Source organism: Rhamphochromis sp. 'chilingali' (assembly GCF_963969265.1).
Source record: "Rhamphochromis sp. 'chilingali' genome assembly, chromosome: 13".
Taxonomy (NCBI): domain Eukaryota; kingdom Metazoa; phylum Chordata; class Actinopteri; order Cichliformes; family Cichlidae; genus Rhamphochromis; species Rhamphochromis sp. 'chilingali'.
In genome coordinates, this window is record NC_137940.1 from 12,622,875 (window position 1) to 12,647,507 (window position 24,633).

Here is a 24,633-nt window from a genome sequence, read left to right on the forward strand (position 1 = left end):
TTTGAAAAAGAGAAGTTCTGTCCTGAGAAAAGGAATATTCTGTTTTTGTTTAAAAGGGGAGATGTGGTGTATTCATAATTGTCTCTGGTACATTTGTTGTATGGGCAGTATGTGTTCACTGTTTGATTGTGTAATTACGTGTTACGCACTGGCAATGCATGCCGGTAGATGGTAATACAGGTAGTAAAAGAGATGGTCTTACCGCACACAGTGGTCCCGCGTACTTATTCAGATTCAGAGTAAGAATCACACATTAACTGCAAAATTAACTGATGAAAACAGTACAAAGGTTAAAGTACCACATGTGCTGTCAGTGACTGTTTAAAATGAAGAGTGGAATCCCTATTTTAAATTGTGTTTTAAAAAACGTTTTGAAAATCAGGTTAATTTGGAATTTGAAAATGGTTTTTGAAACAAGGTTTTTATTGACATTTAGGTCTTTTCTTTGTGAAATTCATTATCAAATTGAAGTGTTTATTGATCGATTAATAATTCATTTTGAAAAATGTATTTAAAAATAGTGTTTAGATTAAGTGATTTAAAAATCAATTCGAAAATGAATTTACAAGTGCAGAAATCATTTTATAAATTATTATTTAAGCACAGAATTCTTTATTTCGATGTGTGGCTATTGTGGTCCTCCATAGAAGGAGGCGATCAGGGGAGCAGGATGACGCTGTCAGTGAAGGGAGGAGGAAGAGGAGGAGGGTCCTGCCCGCCGGCAGCAGCAGCATCGTACTGAGCCTCTCTCCATCCCATGTGCTGCAAAGGGAAGAAAATGAGCTCACGTTCAGACATGTGCTCCTAGAATTTCAGCTCTGTTCGGCTTTCCTGTTTTTAAAAAAAATATAGCTGGTGATAAGAATACATCAGCAGCCTGGAAGATAATTTGTCAATCAAAATGCTTCCCTGCTCACCATCCGCGCAGATGGAGGGATGCGAGGAGGAGGAGGAGGAGGAGGAGAAGGACGCACACATGCAAACAGAGGTAAAATGACACAAACGTCTCCTGTGCTGACTTCCGACACTCCAAATCAGCGTGTGAGAGGCGAGCATGCATGCGGGAGCCCGAGCGGCTCTGTTGCCCTTGTGGGACATTTCGCCGCCCGGCTTATGCTAGTGGAGCTCAGACATCAAAGAGCCGGACCCCTCCCTAAATCGTGCTCTTCACGCCATTTAAGCGAACTGAACCAGTCAGTGAGGAGAAATGATACGAGTAGCACAGCTACATCTTCCTTCATGGGGAAGTTTCTGAGTTTAAAACACGCTGTGTGTCTTTTTGTGTAAAAATGTGCGGAGTGAATGAGGCTGCCGGTTTATTCTGGACCGTGTGTCTTACTGCGTGCTCCCTTACAATAGACAGAATGAAAAACGCCTTAAATCATGTTCTCACACCACCAGGGCTTGGCTATGACCCCAAACACCTGCATGGTAGGGGTGGGCACAAGGGAAGTGAACCCCAGACCCCATTTCAGTGGTAATGCCTTGCTCTTGGAATTTAGTTGCCCCACCCTTTGACCTCCAAGAGCGAAAAATATGCTTAAAGTTGAGGTGGGAACAAAACCATCAACCTTTAGTGCTTATTCACCTGCTTCTTGCCCCCTTTTGATGGCTTTATGCCCACTTACTTACTGGGAATCGGACCCTCAAACCAAAGTGTATCAGTGCCTTGCTCTAATGTTCAAAGGCAGTAATGGATCACTAAGCTTTATGCTCGATCAGAGTCAGGGTTTCATCAGAAAATTCTGTTTTAGCACCATCTTCTGCAGAAAAATGTATTTGTAGCTGTTTTGTGGGTGAAGAAGAATAGAAAAGAGTCAGAGTCTTACTCACATTCTAATTTAACCTGCTAATATTAAACTAGTTTGCTTTAGTTTCTTCTTGAACTTTGTAAAGAATTAAGTTATAATCCAAGAACAAGAGCAGAGTCTTAGGGTCGTATTGCAGTTTTTATAGGTTTCAGCTAAATTTCCTGGTCTTCATTTGACTCAGGCACTCTCCCAGACACCCACCTCAACCATGATCATACAGTTAAAGATCCACACTTTAGCCGTACTCTGGTAATTACTGTATTGGCTTATCAAGGCCCAGCTGTGAAGCCTCAAGCTGGATTTTTAAATGCATGAGCGAGGTGTGGATCCAAGAAACACAGCATGATCACTGCAAAGAAAGAAAAGCATCTACATTTTAGCTAAATCTACCTACCGTTTACAAGGATTCAGCCAAAAGAAAAAAGCTTAACCTTCCAGGTATTATCATATGTGGACCATGTTTTAATACTGTAATTGTCTCGGTGCAAAGAAAATGAAAAAATATTCATAATAACAGTTTGTTTCCATTAAAATTAAAAGGAAATGAGAATCAAATAGCTTGGGACTGCTACTCTGATAGGTGGGGAATAGGTTTTTTGTCGTGGTCGGTGGGAAGTGCAGGAGATCGAACCGCTCAACCAGGCAACCTCAGTGCCTTCCTGTGTGCCGATGAACCGGCTGCCCTCACTGTGCTCCTGAGGGAAATCTAAGCTGACAGTGTGTGAGGCTGCAGGTAGAGCCGGGCAAAAGTGGGACAAGTGCTTCCTGCTGCTGGAGGAAAGAGAGAGAGAGCATGAGCGAGCGAGTGAGCTGGATGCTGAATGTCCTTTTCGTGCTTTTTTATCTGAGGAATGTCCGTTTTGTCGCAATTCCGCCCTTTAGTGGCCTCGAACTTTGACCACTGATATGAGATCAAGCACCGTTTTCCTGTTAGCATCAGAACACCATGAACACATCTGTGTCACTGACACAAAATAGATCCAATCAGACTGTGTTCATCTGTTTGTAGAACTTTTTAGGTCACATCTGTGAAATCTAATGTAAGGGGAGCTGAGGATGGTGAAGCATCAGTTTAGGGCTACACCCCAAGAACAGTTTAGGTTCTTAGAGCTCAAACTAGGAAGTGCTGGTGTCTGTCGGTCCTAGATTTTAATGGAATAACATTTAACGGGTTTAAGAATTCCAGAAATTAGCCCAGTTCTCCAAGTAGCTGAAGTTACACCTCTGACATCAGTGTGTGCAGGTGAAATGTGTGCAAATAGGTCTTACATTACAAATCACAAGACAAGCGAGCACCAATTGTAAGGAAAAAAAAGATCCCATCCATCCCAGAATTTATATCCATATGTGGGATTTTGCAGTGTTGTTACTTCTCTGTTTTGTCAAGTGTTGGTACGTCATCCACAAAATGTCCTCCATCACTGTCAGAAACACCAAGTAGCTTTAGGATCTTCAGTGGAAAATGTGGTCAAATGTGTCCCTGACCGCCTTGTTTAGTGATCTAAATGACCAAAGAGCTATCTGTCTTGGTGGTCATTCATGATCTAGTCTGCCTGCGACTATAATACTAGGTCATTATGGCCACACAGAGTGAAACTAATGGTGCTCTGTGAAACTCATCAAAGTCAAAAGTTGGTTCATCAGCTGCAAGTTGCTCTGTAATGGCAGATTAAGTCAAATAACTAACATTTGTTGGAACAATCACAGAGTAAATAAAGAGTAAGGGGGGAAGCCACCAACATTAAGTCACCCAGCGGTTTGTAGAGTGTTACGAAGCTTCAGGTTTGGCCTTTCATCCGTCACCATCTTTGTTTCATTTAACCTGCATCATGAGGTGGAGGTGACTGAAAAAGTCTAATCCACCTTTCCAATCCCAAAGCAGCCACACCCTGATGCAAGCACAGCTTCATCTCCTGTGGATCAGAAGTAGAAAGAATAGAGGCTTAAGATGCCTTTGAGCCCTGTGCACACTCTGTGGAAACAGCCAGTCTGTGTTTGCATCACACCCAGCTGCTGCATCAGTCAGATGCTTCTCCTGTATTTACCAGTGACTGATGACCACCTGAACACAAACCCCTGATGAGTACAGTATGGTCACCGTGGGATTTGTCCAGGCTTTACAAGCAGACAGTAACTGCCTGAATGCATCTTTAAATTGCTGATGGGCAAGCGAGGATGGACACTAAAAGCCACAAAGGAGACATCATCTTCTATTTCTGAGAACTATAAAAATCGAACGTCTGTAAGTCCAAATGTTTGAATCATCAGTCCTTGAAGGAGCCTGTATTTGGGCCACCAGGAAAATTCACTTCACCTTGACTGACTATAAAACTCGTCCCCAGCTTCTGCCTTTTGGCTCATCTTATGTCAGTCCATCTGAAGTAGTTACCTCCAATGACTGTGCTAATGACATGCTGCATGTGGACATACCATTTGGCCTAAAAGTTCATCATTTTAACCTTGTATTTGGCATTTCCTTATGATGCGCCTTGTCACGTGTGACATCACTGCAGCGGTCCGATGGAGCGTGTAAAAGGTAAATCTTTTTAACGATGCACTCCCTGCAGAGGGTCTGATTCTGATGAATCTTCAAGGTTTGGCTGTTGCCAGTTTGCATCAGTCATATGTTAACCATTATGTTTGTTTCACTACATTGCTCCAGAAAATGAGCTTGAAGCTAATCAGTGTTCTCCGGTATGCAGAGAGTGATGTTTCATGCAGTGCATTTGTACTCTGGAGGTTGTTTAAACCCACAGGGAGACGTTTCTTTGCCTGTGTACTTTTGTTTTTTGCTTTGCAGGAGATCACTGAAAGCTTTACGAGTTTCAATTACCATTTTAAATTAATTGTGTGCAGAGCACAGCAGCACAGCAGATACTCTGTTGGTGGCTGTGGTCACTCAGGAGGGCACTTTACTTCTGTCCTGTAACAGGGAGGAGATATGAATGATGGGATGATAATCCAACAGTTACTTTTCTGCTCAGTGAGCAAGCACAGACACATATCTGAGAGACGGCTGACTAGAAAGAAACCGTCATCATCCCAAAGCTTCTTGGGGCTGCTCTTTTATTCACACGATGCCACCACACACCTGGCTTTACCTGTTTGATTTAGCAACATGAATCCTTTCATATGTCAGGCAACTCTGTCAATGTTAGTAATACGGGGAGATTCTAACCAGCTGTGCGTGTTTTTCTCAGTCAGACTAGAAATACATGTTTGGGTGTGGTGGAAAAGTTGATTTGTCTTTGAGTGTGCATGTTGAGTTTCTGTTAATCTGTGACGTTTGCAGCTGCTTTCATTTTTCCAACATTCAAACGCGGCGTCTCCTCAGCTGCTTGTCCGAAACACAGCACAAGAAGAGACAGTGGATGCGAAAATAAGCAGTTATGGCCTTTCTGGCTTTTTCTATGGTGGAAGTCAAGTCAGCAGGAGCAGAGTGAGTCAGTCTGTTATCAGAGGTGATGGGCTGTCAGTGTTATTACAGAAAGCCAGGCAGCATTTTAAGACGATGGAAGAGGGCAGCGCAGCCTTCAGCACAGAGGGAAATCGGGCAAAATGAACGTTTATCTGGAGGACGTGGTAGGAAGGAAGTGCTTGTGATGCTTGTGTTAGCTGCTAACACTGTCGCTGCAGTGTTCTAAGCATTACTTCATATTAGCCACATTCAGAAAGGATTAATATTATTGTTGGATTTTAAACGTTGGTGTCACCAAGTAAAGTAATGCCAGTGAATCTTAGCAATCACAGCTTGAGAATCACCAGATACATGCAGCTAATCCTGCAGAAATATTCTACAGTGGCAGCAAGGTCATGGTTCGTACCCGCCTAACATGTGAGTGTTTCTGTCAGGGGTCTTTGTGTTCTCCCTGTGCCTGTGTTGGTTCTCTCCAGTTTCTCCAGCTTCCCCAAAGGTGTGCGTGTTAGGTTAACTGGTGACTCTCGATTTGATGTAGGTTCTGAATGATTGTTTGTCTGATGCACCAGCTTCCAGGTACTGCTCGTTGTTGGCCTGCTGAAAGTGTTTCAGGATAAAATCGCTGCTTTGTCACAGCTGAGTGTGTAAACTGTTGTGTGTGTGTGGGTGTAACTTCACTCTGCTGATATCAGTGACCTGTACGTTCAGCCTGTTGTGGAACACGATCTGATGGGTTGACCCTGCTGTCTGCTCCAGCAGTGCAACAGACTGACGGAGGAGAGAGACGAGGCAGAGAGACAACTCAAACACATCAAGAGAGGTGAGTCCAGCTTGTTTACACCTTCTCAAACTCTCAAACACACAAAAAAATGTGTTTTGAAGCAGATAATGAAATTAAAGAATCTTTGCTAAACAATAACCTTCAGCAGCTATAACAACCAATAATGGAGTGACAGACATTTATTCTGCAGACATTAGTGTTCTATAGAGGATGAATAATACCAAGTCATCTTCTTACTTTTAAAAGCAGTCAACTCTGAAAAACCTTTACACATATCCCATCAGAATCAGTTGATTGTTTTTTTGTGCAAGAACTTGTATATCCAATTTTTTTACCTTGACTTTACTATGAATATTTTCCCAGTTACAGGTCCTAAAAGTACATGGGTGTGGCTTCGAATTTTTATCAATGGTTTTCAAGCCTTATAACTTTATAAAACAGAAGATATCTATACCAAATTTCCTGGTCCTAAAAACAAGCTTTGTACCATGGATGTTTGATCTGTACCCTGAAGATCCAGCTACTCCTGGCATTTCCTGTCTGCTCACTTTGACCTTGGGATAAACTGGTTTAGAGTTTCTGGATCAGCCCATATTCATTAATAGTTTCTAACTTACTACTCATTTTTCTTCACCTGTCAGATTTCCATTTAGTAAAGTCCTCGTCCTCCTAGAGGTTGCAGAAAACTATAATTATCATTTAAAAGTAAAAAAAATAAAATAAATGGTGCCATTAATGCTTCAGTGCACACAGACAAATACTTATGTCCAGATATCAAATACCACAGAGCAGCCTGACACCTCATCCCAGCGAGCCTTCACTTCCTCCGTCCCTCTTCGCGTTATTCATCTGTGCCTCTGCTGGTATGACATCACCAACACCTTGTCCTCTGAACAGGTGTGTTTAAGAGGGTGTCACCCGTTTCCATGGTGACTCTCAGTTTAGTCAGCCAGTTGTAGGGGAGCACTTTTGTTCTGAGGAGTTTAACTCCTGATTCTAAAACTGAGGAAACTGCAGCACTTACCTACGGCTCCCATGCCTTCCATGATTATTCACAGAGGTAAGAGAAGGTTTACTGATGTTTATCTATTATAGAAGCATGTAGGAGTCAAGTGTTTGCATAGCTACCTGATTATGTGTGGGATGGATAAATTAGTGGTGCTAAATGTCTGTTTAGGATGCTAAAATTCAGACTACCAACTTTTTCATATTCAAAAGGCTTATATTCGATATTAATATTTAGCCATATTAACGAACACACAAGCCAACATTTGTCTTCCAAAAAGATTACATTTTAATTATCCTTTTGTGTCTTAGAGAAGCGGGTCAGTGATGTCAGTCGGTTCAGTCAGCTATGTGTATGTGGGCGAGCTGTTATTGTCCAAAGGTAACAGGAGAACCAGGCGTTCTCCATCTGTGGCTTGTCCTCAGGTGACGTTTCAGTAAAACAGGCCGATTCAGAGTCATCACCTACCTCCCCTAACTACAGCAGTTCTTCCTAAATCTAACGGTGTCGTGTCAATGTCTGATTTAAAGATATTTTTGTTTTACTGAGCTCCTTTGTTGATTTAATTTAAGTGGAGGCATTCAAATGATCTTACCAAAGTTAGTGTCCCCTGAGGATGAACTCTAATGATGCTGTCAGGGCTCATACTCTACATCTGGTGTCACCACAGGGCATGACACTGTATTTTTTAACCTTCTATGAACATAAGTTAACAGCTGTTGGATAGATTACTGAGAATTTTGATAAACTCCATCTTGGCCCCCAGAGGATAAATCCTAATTCAGCTGACATTTCCCTGCCTGCCATCAGGTCAAACATTTTATTTGACCTTTTAATTTGCACAACGTGGTCATCTACATTCGTGATCCTGCAGTGAGACTGACCTTTTGCATTTTTAAGCATTTAATGCATTGGCATTAAATTTGGCACACAAGCATGATCCCAGCAGCATTATGTTAATCATACTGGTGATTTTTACTGCCTGGCATCATAAAGTTATAATTAGCGTTACCAGTTATTGGGTTTATGACCAGTTAACAGCCTTTTCTTTCCTTAGTGTTCTGTGAGAATGATTAAACTGACACGCTACAAGCTAAACTAAGATTGCAATCATTGCAGAGATCATTATACTTAAGCATCAGCTTTAACCCTGATGCACCGTTTGTGTTATATAATTAAGAGCACAGAGCTGCCATTGTGTCTGCAGACTTTCAGTCGGTTGTAATTTTGTCTAACTGAGCCAAGCACGAGCAGCTGTTGTTGGGGCGGGGCCTATGGCTAATGGGGATGAAATAAATGAATAAATTAACAAATATTTGTTAGTTTAACTGGCGTTTAAAGAAACATGAGCTGAGTTATCCAGCTGGTGTTTTGTTGAGGTCTTCAGTGACTGTCAGATATCGCAGTCCTCTCCTAGAACTCAATAATATTCATATTAAATGGTAATGATGTGGCAGTTTAAAGTGCACGGCATGCTCCTAATGGAAGGAAATGATTGTCTTTCATATTTTGCAGTTTAAAGTAGAGTCAGTATACAATACAACGATCGGCAAAAGCGTATCATTACACACACAACAAAGAGGCCTTCCTGTTTGCAGTCCTTATGTTTAACAGGTGCAAATTAAAATCTGGGTGTTTAAAATTTTTATCAGAAAGGCTTCTGTTCATTTGGGGATTTTTCTCAGAACATTTCATGGGAACCTGTGAGAAAAACATATTCTAGTCTTTTAATCCGACTCAAACCTCAAACTGCCAGGAAAGTGTCACAAACTTGTCATCAGCAGCAAAACTGGACCTAAGATCCTCAGCAGTGTCAGCAGAATGCTGATCCTCCTTTTCACCATGGGTCTCATCACTTCACACACCCAGTCTATCGTTCATTCACTCATTTATTCATTCACCGCCTTCCCCCAGAGAAGACAGCAGTCGCTCTTGTCATGTTATTCTCATGAATTATTAAAACCTCCTGACATGAATAATTCAGCAGCAGAAAACTGGGGACGGACGAGGGTGTGTGTGGGAGGGGGGTGGGCTCATCTTGCCTGACTCTTTATCCACTGTGGTCCTTGAAAGGCCCTTTCTACCTGTTCCTCAATAATTGATGACCGTGCTGTAATGGCTTTAATGAGGGAGACTTGGCTGCCTGGCAGGTACTTGATTTTGAGCTCTTTTGGAACTCAAAGGCCAGTCTGAGATTAAGTGAGCATAAAACAGTGAAAACATGACCCGAACCGGAGTCTCTGTGAGATAATAAACTGGCCTCAGTGACGGAGGATCCTATTCACACTGAGAGCAAACATAACTAACTGACTTTATTACAATCCTGTGAGTAAAGTAACAGAATACGTACATGATTATGATACTCACTCAACATTTCACATTTTTGTATTTTTGTTTATATAAGTTTAATTTAAGCATATTTCTGTTATTTCTGTTATAGTTTGAGACCAACTATATATTATAGTTGGTCTCAAAAATGATTGTGGTTAAAAAGTCCACCTCGGCATCACTGTGTTTGCTTCTACTGCTGTTACATTTCTTCTGTGAGTGCAGTTTTTATAAGGTATTTTTAAGGTTTTAATTTTATCTCCATTTATTGATTCCCATTGTCATTGTTTAGCATAAAAATTTATCAGTTAAATATTTGTTCCTTTTCACAAAATCAGTCTCTGAGTATTTAATGTTTGTTGCTTATAAAAGTTGCAAAAAGCACAGAGAAGAACAACAGCGTGGAAGATCATGGGTTTGATGAGAATGCTACTAATACACATAAATGTGTGTGCAGGTGATTATAACAAGGCTTACTTTGTGTAGAACTGTCCCTCTAGTTGGTCTGTGAGATATCCACATTCTAATTTGGAGTGGATTTTAATGTGTTGAGAATTAATTGTTCCAAAAATCTAAAAATCTAAATACATTTCTGTTGTTTTCCTGTGACTGGACCAAAGATAGTCCAGGCATAGCTGCCCTGTCTCGTCTGGTGCAGCGTTGTGTCATATTCCATGGCAGAAATTGTGAGTTTAGTCCAAGATTACTTCTATAAATATGTTTGCAAGCTGACAAACCCTAAAGTAGGAATAACTAAACAGATTGCAAAGGTCCTAACATGTTTCCTGCAGCAGCGAGCACTGAGGAGCATCATTTAGGAGGAGGTGATCTGTCAGAAGGTTTCTTTCCCTTTATTTTGCTTTTCTTGAACCTTATATTTTCTCTGTTAAAATGGAAGCTGCCCGGCGCCCTCAGCTCTTTTCCTGAACCTTTCAGCCAGTAGGAAGCAGGCGGAACTGATGTCTCACAGTCTGCAATTTATTCTCTATTAAACCAGTGCAGCAGAGCAAGTAAAAGAGCACAGGAGCAGAGTGACAAACCTGCCTTCCTGGGAGGGATTTTGGCAGCAGCCAAAATTTGTTTGAGCTCAGTTAAAACCAAAGAACAATGAAAAACTCCACAGAACAGAAGACAAAAGAATATGTGAAATGCAATGAACACATCAGCAAATAAACTTTAGAAAAGAGACAAAAATATATTTCTATGTTCTTCTTCCACCAGTGCTTTGCATCACCTACTGTAATGCTGCATGTAGCTGGAGGCCAACTGTGCAGCACTCAGCTTCACAGGCTGATTGCCTGCAGTGTTATTATCATGTGCAGCCTAGTTATCCAGTCTACTGTACTTAGATAGAAGCCTGTGGCTGCACTTTCCATGCATTCGAGTACTGCAGGAAGTACTGAAATTACATGCTCAGAGTCCACAGAGGACCTGTGACCATGTGACTCTGGTAGAAACTTTCAAACTACATGAAATCAGGACCTGGGCATAAATACGATGAGCACAAAGGATCCGACACTCAAAAACAGTACAGAAAATAACAATGGCATCAGATTTAATCACAGATTGTGCCCTAAAGCATTGAAGCTGTTGATCATGTTCACAATGAACTTCTAAAGTTAAAACATAATTACACAATTAGACATTCAGTTATCTACAGCTTAGCTTAGTGTTGGAGCTTAAACGCCACAGCTCTCTGTCCTCTCCAGCATTTTAACCCTGTTTTAACACTGCGCTGGGATTTTGCTGTTACGCACAGATGAATGTCCAAACCGTTGGCTAATCCTCCAAATCTTCTGCCGATAACACAGACCGCCACTAAAGCGGCTTTACCAGCTGCAGTTCGTCGATGAAAAACAAAAGCCTGCCTCTGTTTTAGCTTCAATTGTCACAGGTTTTAACAGCACGTCATTTATCTCATGAGGCCCTGAGCTTGGAGGAATTACTGACCCAGAACAGCTTCTGCAGGACAAAGTGTGTCTGTGAGAGGACAGCCACATGTTTTATTTCAAACTGTTCCTGTGATGCTTTCAAAAAAGATGAATCGTCTGCTCTTCAATCCTTCAATCCTTATCTGACAAATGATGCATCATTTTTCATCATTTGTCATGATCTCAGTCAGCATGAGTACGCCATTTCAACTCTTTGGGGTTCCAATTTATATTTAGTTAATAAATAACATCTTTAAACTCCTAATAATTCATATTGGTAGCTTACAATTTGTCACCAAAAGGTTGATTCTGCTCATCTGGACGTAGCGTTTTCAGTGGGAGAAACGTTTCGTCACTCATCACTTATTTAAGCTACTATCGTCAGTGTACGCACACACGAGAAAAATAAAGGAGACACAACAAGCAGGGTCGGTGTGTCGCGTTCTGCTGGATAAAATGCTGAGCATGTGGCACAGCTATATTACATTAAATATGGATTATAAAACCTACACATATCCACATATGTAAAGACATCCTCGCAGACATGTGGAGATAGAAATAAATGAATTATGCATGGTTTAACTTTAAAACAACGTAAACAGCCACATTAATGGTTTTTCAATAGAGGAAAAAAATAAAAGAAAGAAGAGGAAGAAGCTTAACATTTCTCACTGCACATTATTAGGTGTGGGATTACCGGGAGATCCAGAGACTGCACCAGCTGAGGGTTTCTCCTGTAAAATAACATTTGAAAGCTATAAATAGCTGAGAATGAACTTTTTGCTGCGTCTGACCCGCAGAGCTGCAGCTGAGCTGCAGTGAAGTCAAGTGGAGGACGATCCGCGGTGGCATGTGGGCTGAAGCAGTGTTTAAAGGGACCAAAAGAATCCCTGAGAGATCTCTGAGGGTTTAAATGAGTCTCTGGATTGGAGGGAATCACACACCCAAAGCCCATCCACGAGCATTAAACATTGAATGAGGGATTAAAAAAAGATCCGGAAGCCTTCCCTGTCTCCCTTCTCTCTCACGTCATCCTCACTGCTGCTTCCTCACCCATACCCAGGCCCTTATGTAAGCATGGCCGACACTCTGGGTCAACATCTTCTGCAGCTGAAGCTTTTCTGTTTGCAGCTCTTGGCTGCTCAGAAATGTGTGGATGGATTTTATTTGGTCAGAGCTCTAATCAGCACTTTTCTTTATTCATTTATTACTTTCATCTTATGATAGGTTTAGAAACAGTTAAAAGATGATGTTAACCTAGCTTTATTCGTTTTTGAAAAATATGTACTTAATAGTTAAGTGGTTAACCAACAAATACCATCCATCCATTTTCTGCTGCTTTCTTGGGGCGTGGGGATATAAGACACAGCGCTCACTGGTCCTCTCTCAGCTTCCCAGGACAACCAAGGATGCAATGTCTCCTTCCCATATGAAGGAGCTCCCCGCCCCCGACGGTGTCCCTAGGGAGTTGCTTTGGGACTCCAGGGTATATGATCTATTGTTACAGGCCTAGAATTTCAAGGCACGGCCAATTGGAGGATCAGACAAAGCGCCTCTTCTTTTTGCTGATGATGTGGTTCTGTTAGCTCCATCAAGCTGTGACCTGCAGCCTGCACCGGGGTAGTTTGTAGCCGAAGGTGAAGTAGCTTGAATGAAAATTGCACCTCGGGTCAGTTGGTGCCCATATCACAGGCCTGCTTCATTTTTAGAATAATTTATAATAATAAATCAAACTCAAAAAACCCAGACCTAAACATTTACATGATGAGGTACATGAGGAAACTATTTTGTTTGGGTCAGTTTATTTATTTGCCCCAACAATTTTGCTGTGATTTTGTGCCTTAAAAATAAAATTACTCTACTTTAGAGATGCTTCTCATGTTAGTGCAAAGCACAAGCCCTCCTGTCCATGTATATAGGACAGAGGCAGATGTGTTAGAGCTTTGTTTTGGGTCTCCTCAGAAAACGGTTCCTTCCCCTGCTCCTCAGCCTCCTCCTGATGATGTAGTTCAGCTTTATTTCCTGGTGAAGACGATCATTTAAAACAGAGCCCAACAGGATCGATGTCATCATTTCTTTTAGCAAAAATATGTTTGATTCAGATCTACACAGATTAAAAAGCATGATTATTTGTGGTTTTGTAACATAGTTCTATAGTTGTTGTAGTATCTCCTCCAGTGCTCTGTTACTATTCTGGATCAGTTTCCCTAACAAATGTGTTGCTTTGCTTTAAAGGAAGTCATTTTTCGGTGGTCTTTAGATCAGATCAGTGTCTAAGCCGAGTGACTGATCCACAGCTGGAGCGCGACGTCCCGCAGGCCCTTTAAATCCAGCTGTTTTTGTTTACGCGGAGCTGTTGGTATGTGCCCAGAATGCATCATCAGGCAGAGAAGCATTAGTCATGTTTCCTGCAGGTCTCACCTGACTCTAAAATGTAATAAGCTCAGGTGACCTGAAGACATCAGCGACACAGAGACGGGTTCAGCTTGTGGTCACTGTCATCATCGAGGGATTTCTATTTTCTTCTCATTGTCTGATATTACTCTGACATTTTTTACACATGCAGATTTTTTTCATGCAGCAAAAACTTTAAACGTCACTTCTGTTTATGTATTTGTGAAAATGGGACACCAAGGAAAGGCTTTGAAGGACATGCATGGATTGGTGAAATTAGAAGTTAGACTTTACTTTTTGTTACAAATTAAGGAGAAAATATTGTGTATAAGTGTTATTAGGTGATATTTCTGATCACTGTCTGGTCTGGGCACGCCGGCTGAGCTAACATCTTTTAAAGATGACAATCAGGATAAGCTGACGATGTATGTTTCTGCATGCCAGCAGACGCGAAGGTTTCACTTACAGCAGCCTAACAACCGGTCTGGCAAATGATGGAGCAGCAGCCTGTCATTGCAAAACTGTAGGCACAATTCACTGCACAACACTCAATTACCAAATTTCCAACACACTCCTAGCAAAAGTATACACATGTATGGCTATCATTAACACTAATTTGCCAACTGTCTGGCACACTTTCACATGTGAAAACTTCTTTAGATAATTAGTTCACTTTGCAATCAGCCTAAGCACTATAATACAGGTAAGCTGTGTGTGCGGAGTACAATGGAGGGAGCAGAAAGTGTGAGAAGTAGAGGAGGCCGAGGAAGAGGACGTGGAGGTGAAGAAGTAGGATGAAGAGGACGACAAGGACAAGGAGGAGCAAGAGGAAGACGAGGAGGGGGGAGAGGAAGATGAGGAGGGGGGAGAGGAAGGGTAGGAAGAGTAAGAAATAGAATTGCTGATGACATCAGAGCTACAATAGTGGACCATGTAATCATATGCCAATGAGAAACACACCAATACCATTGATGTAAAAATACTGAAATTGCTAGATGACCAGATGCTGGGGGCAGAGGAAGCATGTTCACTGCAGACCAAGTAACCCATATAGTCATTATGGTGATTGCAAATAATCCTATACTTGGAAATAAACACTTGTGTTTGTTTTGATGTGTTTGAATAAACACCAGTACTTGAAGTTTGGATCCCTCTATGCTTATGGATCTATGACAGAAGTATGAGCTCAAACTGACATAGCCTACCTTGTGCACAGAGAAAGCAAAAGCCAGATGTGTTTTGTATTCATACCATCAGTGTGCAGTTGGCGCATTGTGTGCTTAGTAGATGATGGCTTGTGTGTACTGTTTGATACGGAAACACCATTTTTACGAAGGTGTGAAGAGTTAATCTAGCTGTGTTTGCTTTTGCAAGAGAACTACAATGTTTTGATGATTGGGTGACAGGTTTTCTTATTTGTGTGAAGAGTTTTGCAAAATTAGCCAATAGTTACAAAAAATGTGCTTAAGCAATCAGAAAAAACTGTAAGTAGAGTAGAATTAGAAGAACCAGAATGTATTCCGCTTGCTCAGTATGCCAGTCTGTGTATACTTCTCTCCATCCTTTATTCCTGTAAAAGTAAGTTCTGTTCTTTCATATTTTAGCGCCAACATGAACTTTTGAGCTTCAGCAGAGGGATGCAGGCTCACCAGCAAGTACAAATACAAAAAATACTGAATGCTGCCCACTACAGCAGCTGTTCACTGCAAAGGTGTGGGTTACTCTGGAGTCTGACAGAAGTGTGCCGGTTTCATCTGTTTATGCCACTTCTCTGTTTCACACCACAGACAAATATGCCCATAAATATTTTGACCAATGCTAAATGCTACTGCAACAACAACAAAGAAAGAGGACAGTACATCAGAGTTATTACAGAGTCTCTGTGGCAAATGAGGAGGAGGAGGGCAGGAACACATTTCCTCCTGCCTTCAGCTGAAGGAGTGAAGAGTATAATTAGATTTGGAGCTTGTATATTGATCAGGAAGGACTGTGTTAATGGAGCCAGGATGTTAGCAGCAGCTTCCTGTTGGCTCTAATACAATCCAGCGCCAGCTGCTGAGAGAGCCCAGGACTGACTGTGTCGCAATACCAAAACTTGTCATGTATTTCAGCTGTATTTGAAATACAGACTTTAGATTTACAGTTTTTTACAGACGCTAGGACACATTTCTCAATACTTAGGTCACGTTTGCAAAACTCCTCACACAGTGAGCACAACAGAAGTCTATGTGGGCTAAACTGAGGACCAGTTATCATTGTTTTGGCACAAAATGCATTCAATGACTACATCTCTCAAATTTCATGAATTATCTTCTCACTCAGACACAACAACTGCCAAAAATCTTTGTACGGACAGGACATTTTGCATGTGCTTACATACTGTTTTCAAAACTGTTAAACTTATGGCCAAAACAATAACACAATGCAAAACTTGAAAAGACAGCAAAATCCAACAGCAATATTTTATTGAAACATATTTTAAATCTAAAAATGCAGTTTAACCAGCCACAGCTGATTCTCATTGTAGATGAACATCTACACAGGTGTTACTCCTTCAGTCTTTCAACTCCTTCAATTCTGGCAGCCAGAAGATTCTTTCCTAGATGACATAAGATGTGATGTGGATGAGAATCTGTGGCCAAATGGAGAAGACCGAGTAGATTAGCATTACTATTGTATGTGTATCAGTGGATGGTGTGTATACAAATTCTTGTATTTTGGGATTACTTAGTGCAAAAAAATAAAAATACATAAACAAATATTAACAAATTCTGCATGATGTCTGATTCATTCCAGTAACATATATTGAAATTATAAACAGAGATGTGTCCTTGTTTTACACAAGAAAACACTGTGTAATGCTACATGTTGTTAGTGTTTTTTAGGTCATTGTTTTGTGGGTGACGAAGTGTGTTTGTCGGCTGTCAACCTTTGCTAGTGTTCTGGAAGAATGAGTTTATTTGAGACCTGAATGAAGTGTTTTGGTAGTTGTAGTGCATTTTGAATGTGAAATGAACTGCTTTGCCAAGCTGAAGGTCAGTTAGGAGGATTGTGTGAAGAGTTTTGCAAAAGTGACCTAAGTATTGAGAAATGTGTCCTAGCGTCTGTAAAAAACTGTAAACTCTGGGGATTAATCATCAGAGCTCTCTAACCAGTTACACCCTGAATGCAGCAGAGACGACAGCACAGTGAGACGAGTTGAGCTTTATTTTGACACGATAGCAAAGCTACTTCTCTCCTCTCACTCTCCATTTTTTTCACCAAGTCTCCAGATCTGGGTCATTTTAAAATAACCCAGGAGTCGCAAAGGCTCGGTGACACGTTCGACAGCTGTGAGCGTCTAACAACCTCAAGCCTGCTTCTTTCAGCTGTTTGTGTTAGCAGATACTCTCTGAGCAAAACGACACGGCACGATGCTCTGCATGCTTCTTCTCTTCTCTGCATCAAGGAGACAGATACTCACTCAAAGGACCTTTCAATGACTCACTTTACATGTTTAAATATCTGTCTTTCTGATTGGTCAAAACCTGCAACTCACTGTGGACATGCCATTGTTCGCTTAAGGTTCAATAAAGGTTACGATCTGTACTGGAAACCTGATTTTTATTATGTTCAAAGGTCGAGTAGCTTCAACTGCATCTGTGTGCGTCTAAATAACAGTCGCTTGCAGCTAAAGTGAAAATTTGCTGAGCACTGATTTTATTCACAAATCTCGAGGTTTGATGCTTTTTTTGAAATGATGTTTTAATATTGGCTTCAGACATTAAAAAATGGTCATCTCTGTCAAAGTCAATTCATTCTGTGAATATTGTGTAAAACAGTAACAATAAAACCATATTTATGTACTTGCATTACTTATGCTGTGTTATTACTCAACATTTAGAGTATGAAAGCAAAACTGACACTCTGTGTGTGTGTGTGTGTGTGTGTGTGTGTGTGTGTGTGTGTGTGTGTGTGTGTGTGTGTGTGTGTGTGTGTGTACTCCTTCAGTGTCTCAGATGGTGATTGAGGAGGTGAGTGTTCTGCAGACTCAGCTGGAGATCGAGAAGTCGTGTCGGGAGAATGCAGAGGCCCTGGCCACAAAGGTTGCACGCAAACACGCACACACACACACACACACATACGCTGCTCAATAATCAATGCTAAGATTAGAATTATCAGGGCTCAGCTGGCAGTATCAGGAGGAGTGAGTCAGGATGACTGTGCACAGAGACGATTTGACTACATTATCTGTGTGCATTAATGCCTCCACTGCAACAGCTGTGTGGTTACATTAATGATGTAGTAATATGTCTAAAATACTTAGAACAGGTACAGCGATGATGGTGACCAATTATACAGTTTAAAGGTACAGAACAGATTTTCATGTTGATAAAAGTACTAATAATGCCTTAAAGTGCTGTCACTTTCTATCATTTCTTCCACAAACTGTTTGTCTCTCGCCTCCTGTTGCCGATTTAGTTTCTGAATAAATGAACTGATCGTTTGTCCAGTGTGACTCCTGACATACATGATGCCTGCCCAGATTATTATTATTGACTAAAAATAAGTTCTAAAAGACAAAAAAACAACAACAAATCATCATCACAGAGCATTAGAAACATCTCAACTCATAAAATAAAAGCAACGTAACCTGTCAGACCAACTAATGTTGTAAATGAAAAGAAAATAATCCAGACCAGAGCAAAAATTATTATTATGAGCTGCTCTTACTGTCGACCCCTGTAACCTCTGACCTGCAGCTGAACTGTGAGAACAGGAAGCTGAAGTACCCGAGTCTGACGTCACGGCCGTGTTTGGACGAGCTGCTCCCCAGCATCTCCGACTGCATCGCGCTGGAGGCCGACGCAGACGCAGCAGACACGGGAGACTGCAGCCCCGACGTCTTCACGCAGTACCATCAGCAGGTTAAAGGTACAGCTCACCAAATGAGGTTCACCTTCCACAAACAGCAGGAACGTGTTCTGGAACAACGTTTTTGTCACGGATTCATTTTTACTCATTCATTCTTGCTAATAATATATTTTTAAATCACTGCACTTGATGAGTTTTCCAATACACTCCATAATTCCGCTGCTAATCTGAATAAATGAATATACTTCACTGTGTTTGCTCAGAGCTGAGGGAGACGGTGAACAGCTTGTTGGAGGAGAAGAAGAATTTTGTCTGTCAGATTCATGACCAGCAGCAAAGGATAGAAGAGCTGATTACACAGGTGAATACTGCACAGCACAAACATTACTGTTTGTGACATCATGGGTCACGTGATTAGTTTGTTTCTGGAAACATTTTTTCAGTCCAAACCTTTCTCTTATCATACAAGCTTAAACTGTGGGTCAGTGTCTCAATAGTCATGAAGATTTCATAAATAAAAATAGAAAGAGAAATAAAGTTTTTGTTTTTAAGACGTTTTCTGTGTGTTTGCTCTTCCACTGCGAGCAGTCAGAGAAAGATCAGACCGAGATGAAGCAGCTTCGTGAAACAGTCGAGCAGCAAAGCAAAACCATCAAGAGATTTAACAGAGGTGAGTCGAAATAAACTGCAGGCAAAGAGCAACTTAATGCAAAGCAGAGAGCTGGAGTAAAAGCACAAGTAACCTCATTCAGGCCCTGATGGCATCCCCGGGCATCCCCGGGCGTGTTCTCAGAGCGTGTTCTGGGGAGCTTGCAGGAGTGCTCACAGACATATTCAATCTGTCCTTGGCCCACGCTGTGGTACCGGCCTGCTTCAAATCCACCTCCATCGTCCCGATACCCAAAAACTCCAACCCATCTTGCCTCAATGATTACCGCCCAGTAGCACTCACCCCCATCATCACTAAGTGCTTAGAGCGACTGGTCCTAGCACACTTCAAATCCTGTCTCCCCCCCACCCTGGACCCCCACCAATTCGCATACCGCCGGAACAGGAGCACAGAGGATGCAGTCTCCATCGCAATGCACTCTGTCCTCTCACACCTGGACAACAACAACACCTACGCCAGAATGCTGTTTATAGACTTCAGTTCAGCATTCAATACAATCCACCCCTCACAACTCATCAGGAAACTGACAGACCTGGGTATCAGTTCCCTCATCTGCAAATGGTTACTAGACTTCCTGACCAACCGCCCCCAACATGTCCGGCTGGATAACCGCTGCTCATCTACCATCACAATGAACACCGGTGTACCACAAGGCTGTGTGATGAGCCCTTTCCTCTACTCCCTCTTCACCCACGACTGCAGACCTGCTGATGGTTCCAACACCATCATTAAGTTTGCAGATGACACCACGGTGATTGGCCTCATCAGTGACAACGATGAGGCCGCCTACAGGGAGGAGGTGGATCGTCTGGCTGAGTGGTGCGACAGAAACAACCTGCTGCTTAACACCGAGAAGACCAAGGAGCTCATCGTGGACTACAGGAGGAATGCTGACCCACATCCACCCATCCACATTAAGGGGACGGCTGTGGAGCGTGTGAGCAGCTTCAAGTTCCTGGGAGTCCACATCTCCGAGGATCTCACCTGGACGACCAACTGCTCCAAGCTGGTCAAGAAGGCTCACCAGCGCCTCTTCTTCTTGAGGACTCTGAGGAAGAACCACCTGTCCTCAGACATCCTGGTGAACTTCTATCGCTGCACCATCGAGAGCATCCTGACCAACTGTATAACAGTCTGGTACGGGAACTGCTCTGCCTCGGACCGGAAGGCGTTGCAGAGGGTCGTGAAAACTGCCCAGCGCATCGCCGGAGCACCACTTCCTGCCATAAAAGACATCTACAGGAAGCGGTGTCTGAAAAGGGCTGGGAAAATCATCAAAGACCCCAGTCACCCATCACATGGACTCTTCACCCTCCTGCCCTCTGGGAGGCGCCACAGGAGCCTCCGGACTAAGACCACCAGGTACCGGAACAGCTTCTTCCCCACAGCTGTCAGACTCCTGAACTCTGCCTCCTGACATCTGACCCACGTTAAACTCATGGACTGAACATACACACACCCACAATGGACAACTGTACCCTCAAACACAATAATAACATGGACTGAACCACCACTCACAACCACTAGCACTTTATATAGCCTCTGTAGAAACTATCTACACCCTCACTTATCTTAACTGCACTACTGTATAGCTCTGTGTAAATAATCATTCTGTACATTCGATAATTTTTAATCCTACAACTGTTTACAACTTGCATAGTTCCCATTTCTGTATAGCTGTATATCTCAGATTCTGTAAAGTTATTTATTTCATATTCTGTATAGTTTTTCATATTTATATCCTGTTCATATCCTGTACATAGCTTGTACTCACTACAGCCTGTACATACTTATAGTTATAGAATATTCACAACATACTTCATACCGTGTACATTATAACATACCATAATAGACCCATTTCTGTAATATACTCACATATCTATATTATTGCTAATATATATTGTAATATATCTATATCACTAAAGCACTTCTGGATGGATGCAAACTGCATTTCGTTGCCCTGTACCTGTGCATGTGCAATGACAATAAAGTTGAATTCTATTCTATTCTATTCTATTCTATTCAGCATCACATTTATGCTGCTATGCTAATAACTCCAAACCCTTAGTGTAACATCAGTGCCTTTCTAAACATGCCCCCCCCCCTGTATCTGCAGTCTCCATGATGGCAGCTCAGGAGTACGAGGGAATGAAGGAGCAGCTCGACTTGGAGCAGAGCCTCCGAGTCAAAGCTGAAACTTATGCACATGAGGTAAAGAGCGAGTCACAGAAATGCGGCTGTACAGTCAAACACCTAAAGAAGCTTAAAATCTGCCTCTTCCTGTTTGTCTTGGCAGAGCAGAAATTTGAAATATGATTCATGGTGGAATCAAACACTGCTTCCAGTTTTCCAGCTGGCAAACACAATGACTAATCTTTCACTACGTTAATACATAAAAGCCATGCTTGCTGCTGCGGCTGCTGTCTCACCACAGCTGCAGAACTTAATCTTCATATTTTGCATAATCGGCATTTGAGAGTTTCTCCAATTCGTCGAGAGCACTTTGTGACTCCCACAGTTTTCTAAAGTCATTCATTCTGATAATCCAAGCTGAGCTTTGCTGCTGCTAGCTTCAGTGATAAACAGTGAACTGTGTTTCTGTGCTTGTAACTGATGTGTGTGTTAATATTGGTGAAATGTCCTGAATCTGGTTTTTACTGATCTGAAAAGTGAACAGTCTGTGGGATTAAAGCAGATTCTGTGCTGGTTTGTTTAGAGTAAAGATTCACAGACGGGCATTTCCTTCTCTCTTTCTAAAACTTCCTTTGTTCCCATTATCCTCATTATCGTCCTCGGTTTTCTGCAGATGCTGGTGAAGCAGAAGGAGGCCAACAGGCAAAGCATGCTGCTGCTGCAGAGTGCTGAGCCCAGCGTTCAGCTACTCAAAGCCCTTGAAGATGTTGCTGCTGTCACCAAAACCCTAGAGGAGGAGCGACTGCAGCATCAGCAGAAGGTAAAATATGAAGCCTCTTCTTCTGCAGCCTTAATTTCACTGCCAAGAAGGCGGAGTTTCTACTGCTGGAGCTGTGTGAATATATCCTGAAACAAGCAAATATGATCATCGTGCATGGTTAAGGATAATAGCAGAGGTGTGATTTTGTTGTGTTTACCTGTGAAATCATGTAGAGCAGTTAAATAATACTCTCAGTCAAAGCGGTGAGTGAGAGCTGTGCCTGTGCTGAAATATTTCCGCTGTGCTGAAAGAGTTTAAATATCTAAATTAAAATTTTATATTATTTTTCTTGTGTGTCTTGTTGTGGTTTCACTTCCGGGCTTTGCATTTTGTCTCTAGTTCCTTTTCTGATCTTCTCCACCCTCATTGGCTCCATCTGTTCTCAGTTCCTTCTGTAGTCCTGCCTCGGTGCTTCCTGGAGATTCTGCTTTTCTGGACATTTTGGAATTTTTGTTTTGATTTTTAAATGAGTTCAATCGGTTTAGCACTGAAGCTTGCTCTTTGCTAATACTCTTCTTTGGTTTGCATGTTGATCAGACAGTCCAATATATACCAATAAACAGAAAATATGCACATAGTCTGAAATGACACAGTCTGCAGTACTACATATTTCTTGTAACATATTTCACACCGGTCCCATCATGACCTTGACTGAAGGAAAAATAAATACTGAAGGAGGACATGCAGAGGGTTGGTGTGACAGAGGAGGATGTTGGGATAGGGTGTGATGGAGGAAGCTGTGGCGACCCCTAAAGGGAGCAGCTGAAAGAAGAAGAAGGTTGTTAAAGGTTGAGTTTTAAAACAGCCGACTTGTGCTGGGAGGTGAATAAAACCCTCAGTAATCCAAAGCAAGAGTACATGTAGTATAATAACTCAGGTAATTAGATTTTTAGTTTTGCTTCAACAGTTGGTGACATTCTGCAGGTATCATAGTGTTATGGTTCAAAATATTGGGGATGGAGACGAGAAAAAACCACAATAACAACACTGGTCTGGCCGGGTTAAGTCAAACGATGATTTTAATGAACACACGCGTGGGAGATGGACACCGTATGCAGACAGCCTCAGATCTCAAAATGGTGGAGCATTGCTCAAACTCTTATAGCCTCTGGTTCTCCCACCTTATCATAAAAGCCTAAACATTCACATGCTTTTCTCTCACACGGCGCCTAAGCTACGACCTTGGCTCCCCGTTTATCTGCTCCTGCTGAGATGGGGCAGAAAACTCCAGTATATTCTGTTCTCTTCTAATCAGACAAATAAGGCGATGACTCTCTGCAAACAGTATTTCTTATAACATCATAAAACAATATCATTCATCCACAATAAATCAGCAGTCTAATGTAATGCAAATCAGTTTAACGAATGCAATAGTTATCAGCTTCTTCTAATTCAGGAGAATACTGCAAACTAAAACTACATAATAATTCACAATCTTTAATTAGGGGTATAACATGGCATAAAATAATATTATAATCTAACAATAGGTGAAGCTGGTCCTTTACTTTTTAGTTATTCCTTGATGAGATGCGGTGGTCATGTGATTTAATGGGTCTGATGGCCTTTCATCCAGTGCTGCATGCTTGGAAAGCCTTCAGTCTGGTAACGGTGCTTCTGTGTAGCTTGTTCTGAATCATGTGCTACGCCTGTGTGTAGGTGCAGAACCTGGAGGAACAGCTGGAGCAGAACCGTGTGAAGACACAGCTAGAGGCTCTGCAGAGGCAGCTGGAGCTGCTGGAGGTGGACAAGAAGGAGGCGGAGGGACGACTGGAGCAGGCACTGAAGAAGAACGAGGAGCTGGAGGAAAAAGGTGGGTGGAGGTGGAGACGCACACACATTAAGAGTGTCCCATAGAGAATATATACAGGAGGTGCACTTCACCAAGTCCTCAGGTGAGCATTAAAATAGAAGTTTAACATTAAAAGGAGACAGGAGACACACAGCATAGCAACAGAAAAAAACTATCTGTGATTGGCTGGCAAGAGTCTGCCTAAACAAACTGAGTGTAACACAGTGAAGTAGATTGTTGCTTTTGTAGGAAGACGTGATGAAGCTAAAGATAGAACAAACACTTCCTCTCAGACCTGTGGGCGCGTCTCTTCTTTCAAAGGACAGAATAATATTTCAGCTGCATGAAAACTGGAGTCCTGTTAAAACTGGGATCAGTGAAGCCTCATGCTGCTACATGTTATTTATGCACCAATACTTTTCCAGCCAATGTGGCATGTGTCAATTGACCCAGTTTTAGTGCTCAGATCAAGCTGCACCAGAATCAGACCGCTTCAACCTTCTGTTTTCCATTTTTGTTCCTAATAAAATGGACGTGCTGATGAATATGCAGAGGATTAGCAGGGGTGGACTCAATAACTCTGCACACCCACAGATTCCTCATTTTGTCAGCTGACCTTATGTGTTGATTAAAACTTTAATATCATTGTGAGCCTAGTATAGAACACTGGAGGTGAAGGGAGGCTGTATTTACTGAAT

General features: G+C 41.9%; 1 protein-coding gene across 9 annotated transcripts in view; it reads left to right on the plus strand.

The window, feature by feature from the left end:
* The first annotated feature begins 707 nt into the window (after window positions 1-707).
* shtn3 (shootin 3) overlaps window positions 708-24,633 on the plus strand; it is a 31,761-nt gene continuing 7,835 nt past the window's right edge. For 6 of the 9 annotated variants that reach the window (XM_080901836.1, XM_080901839.1, XM_080901838.1 and 3 more), the window contains exons 1-9: window positions 708-988; window positions 5,986-6,049; window positions 17,660-17,754; window positions 18,412-18,583; window positions 18,787-18,884; window positions 19,112-19,193; window positions 21,310-21,404; window positions 22,000-22,146; window positions 23,803-23,956. In XM_080901836.1, the coding sequence (XP_080757962.1) occupies window positions 902-988; window positions 5,986-6,049; window positions 17,660-17,754; window positions 18,412-18,583; window positions 18,787-18,884; window positions 19,112-19,193; window positions 21,310-21,404; window positions 22,000-22,146; window positions 23,803-23,956 (994 nt within the window). In that variant the 5' untranslated portion in view covers window positions 708-901. Of the gene's footprint in view, window positions 989-5,985; window positions 6,050-6,958; window positions 7,071-17,659; window positions 17,755-18,411; window positions 18,584-18,786; window positions 18,885-19,111; window positions 19,194-21,309; window positions 21,405-21,999; window positions 22,147-23,802; window positions 23,957-24,633 lie in introns of those variants that run through there. The other 3 variants (XM_080901837.1, XM_080901840.1, XM_080901844.1) reach the window with 2 other exon arrangements.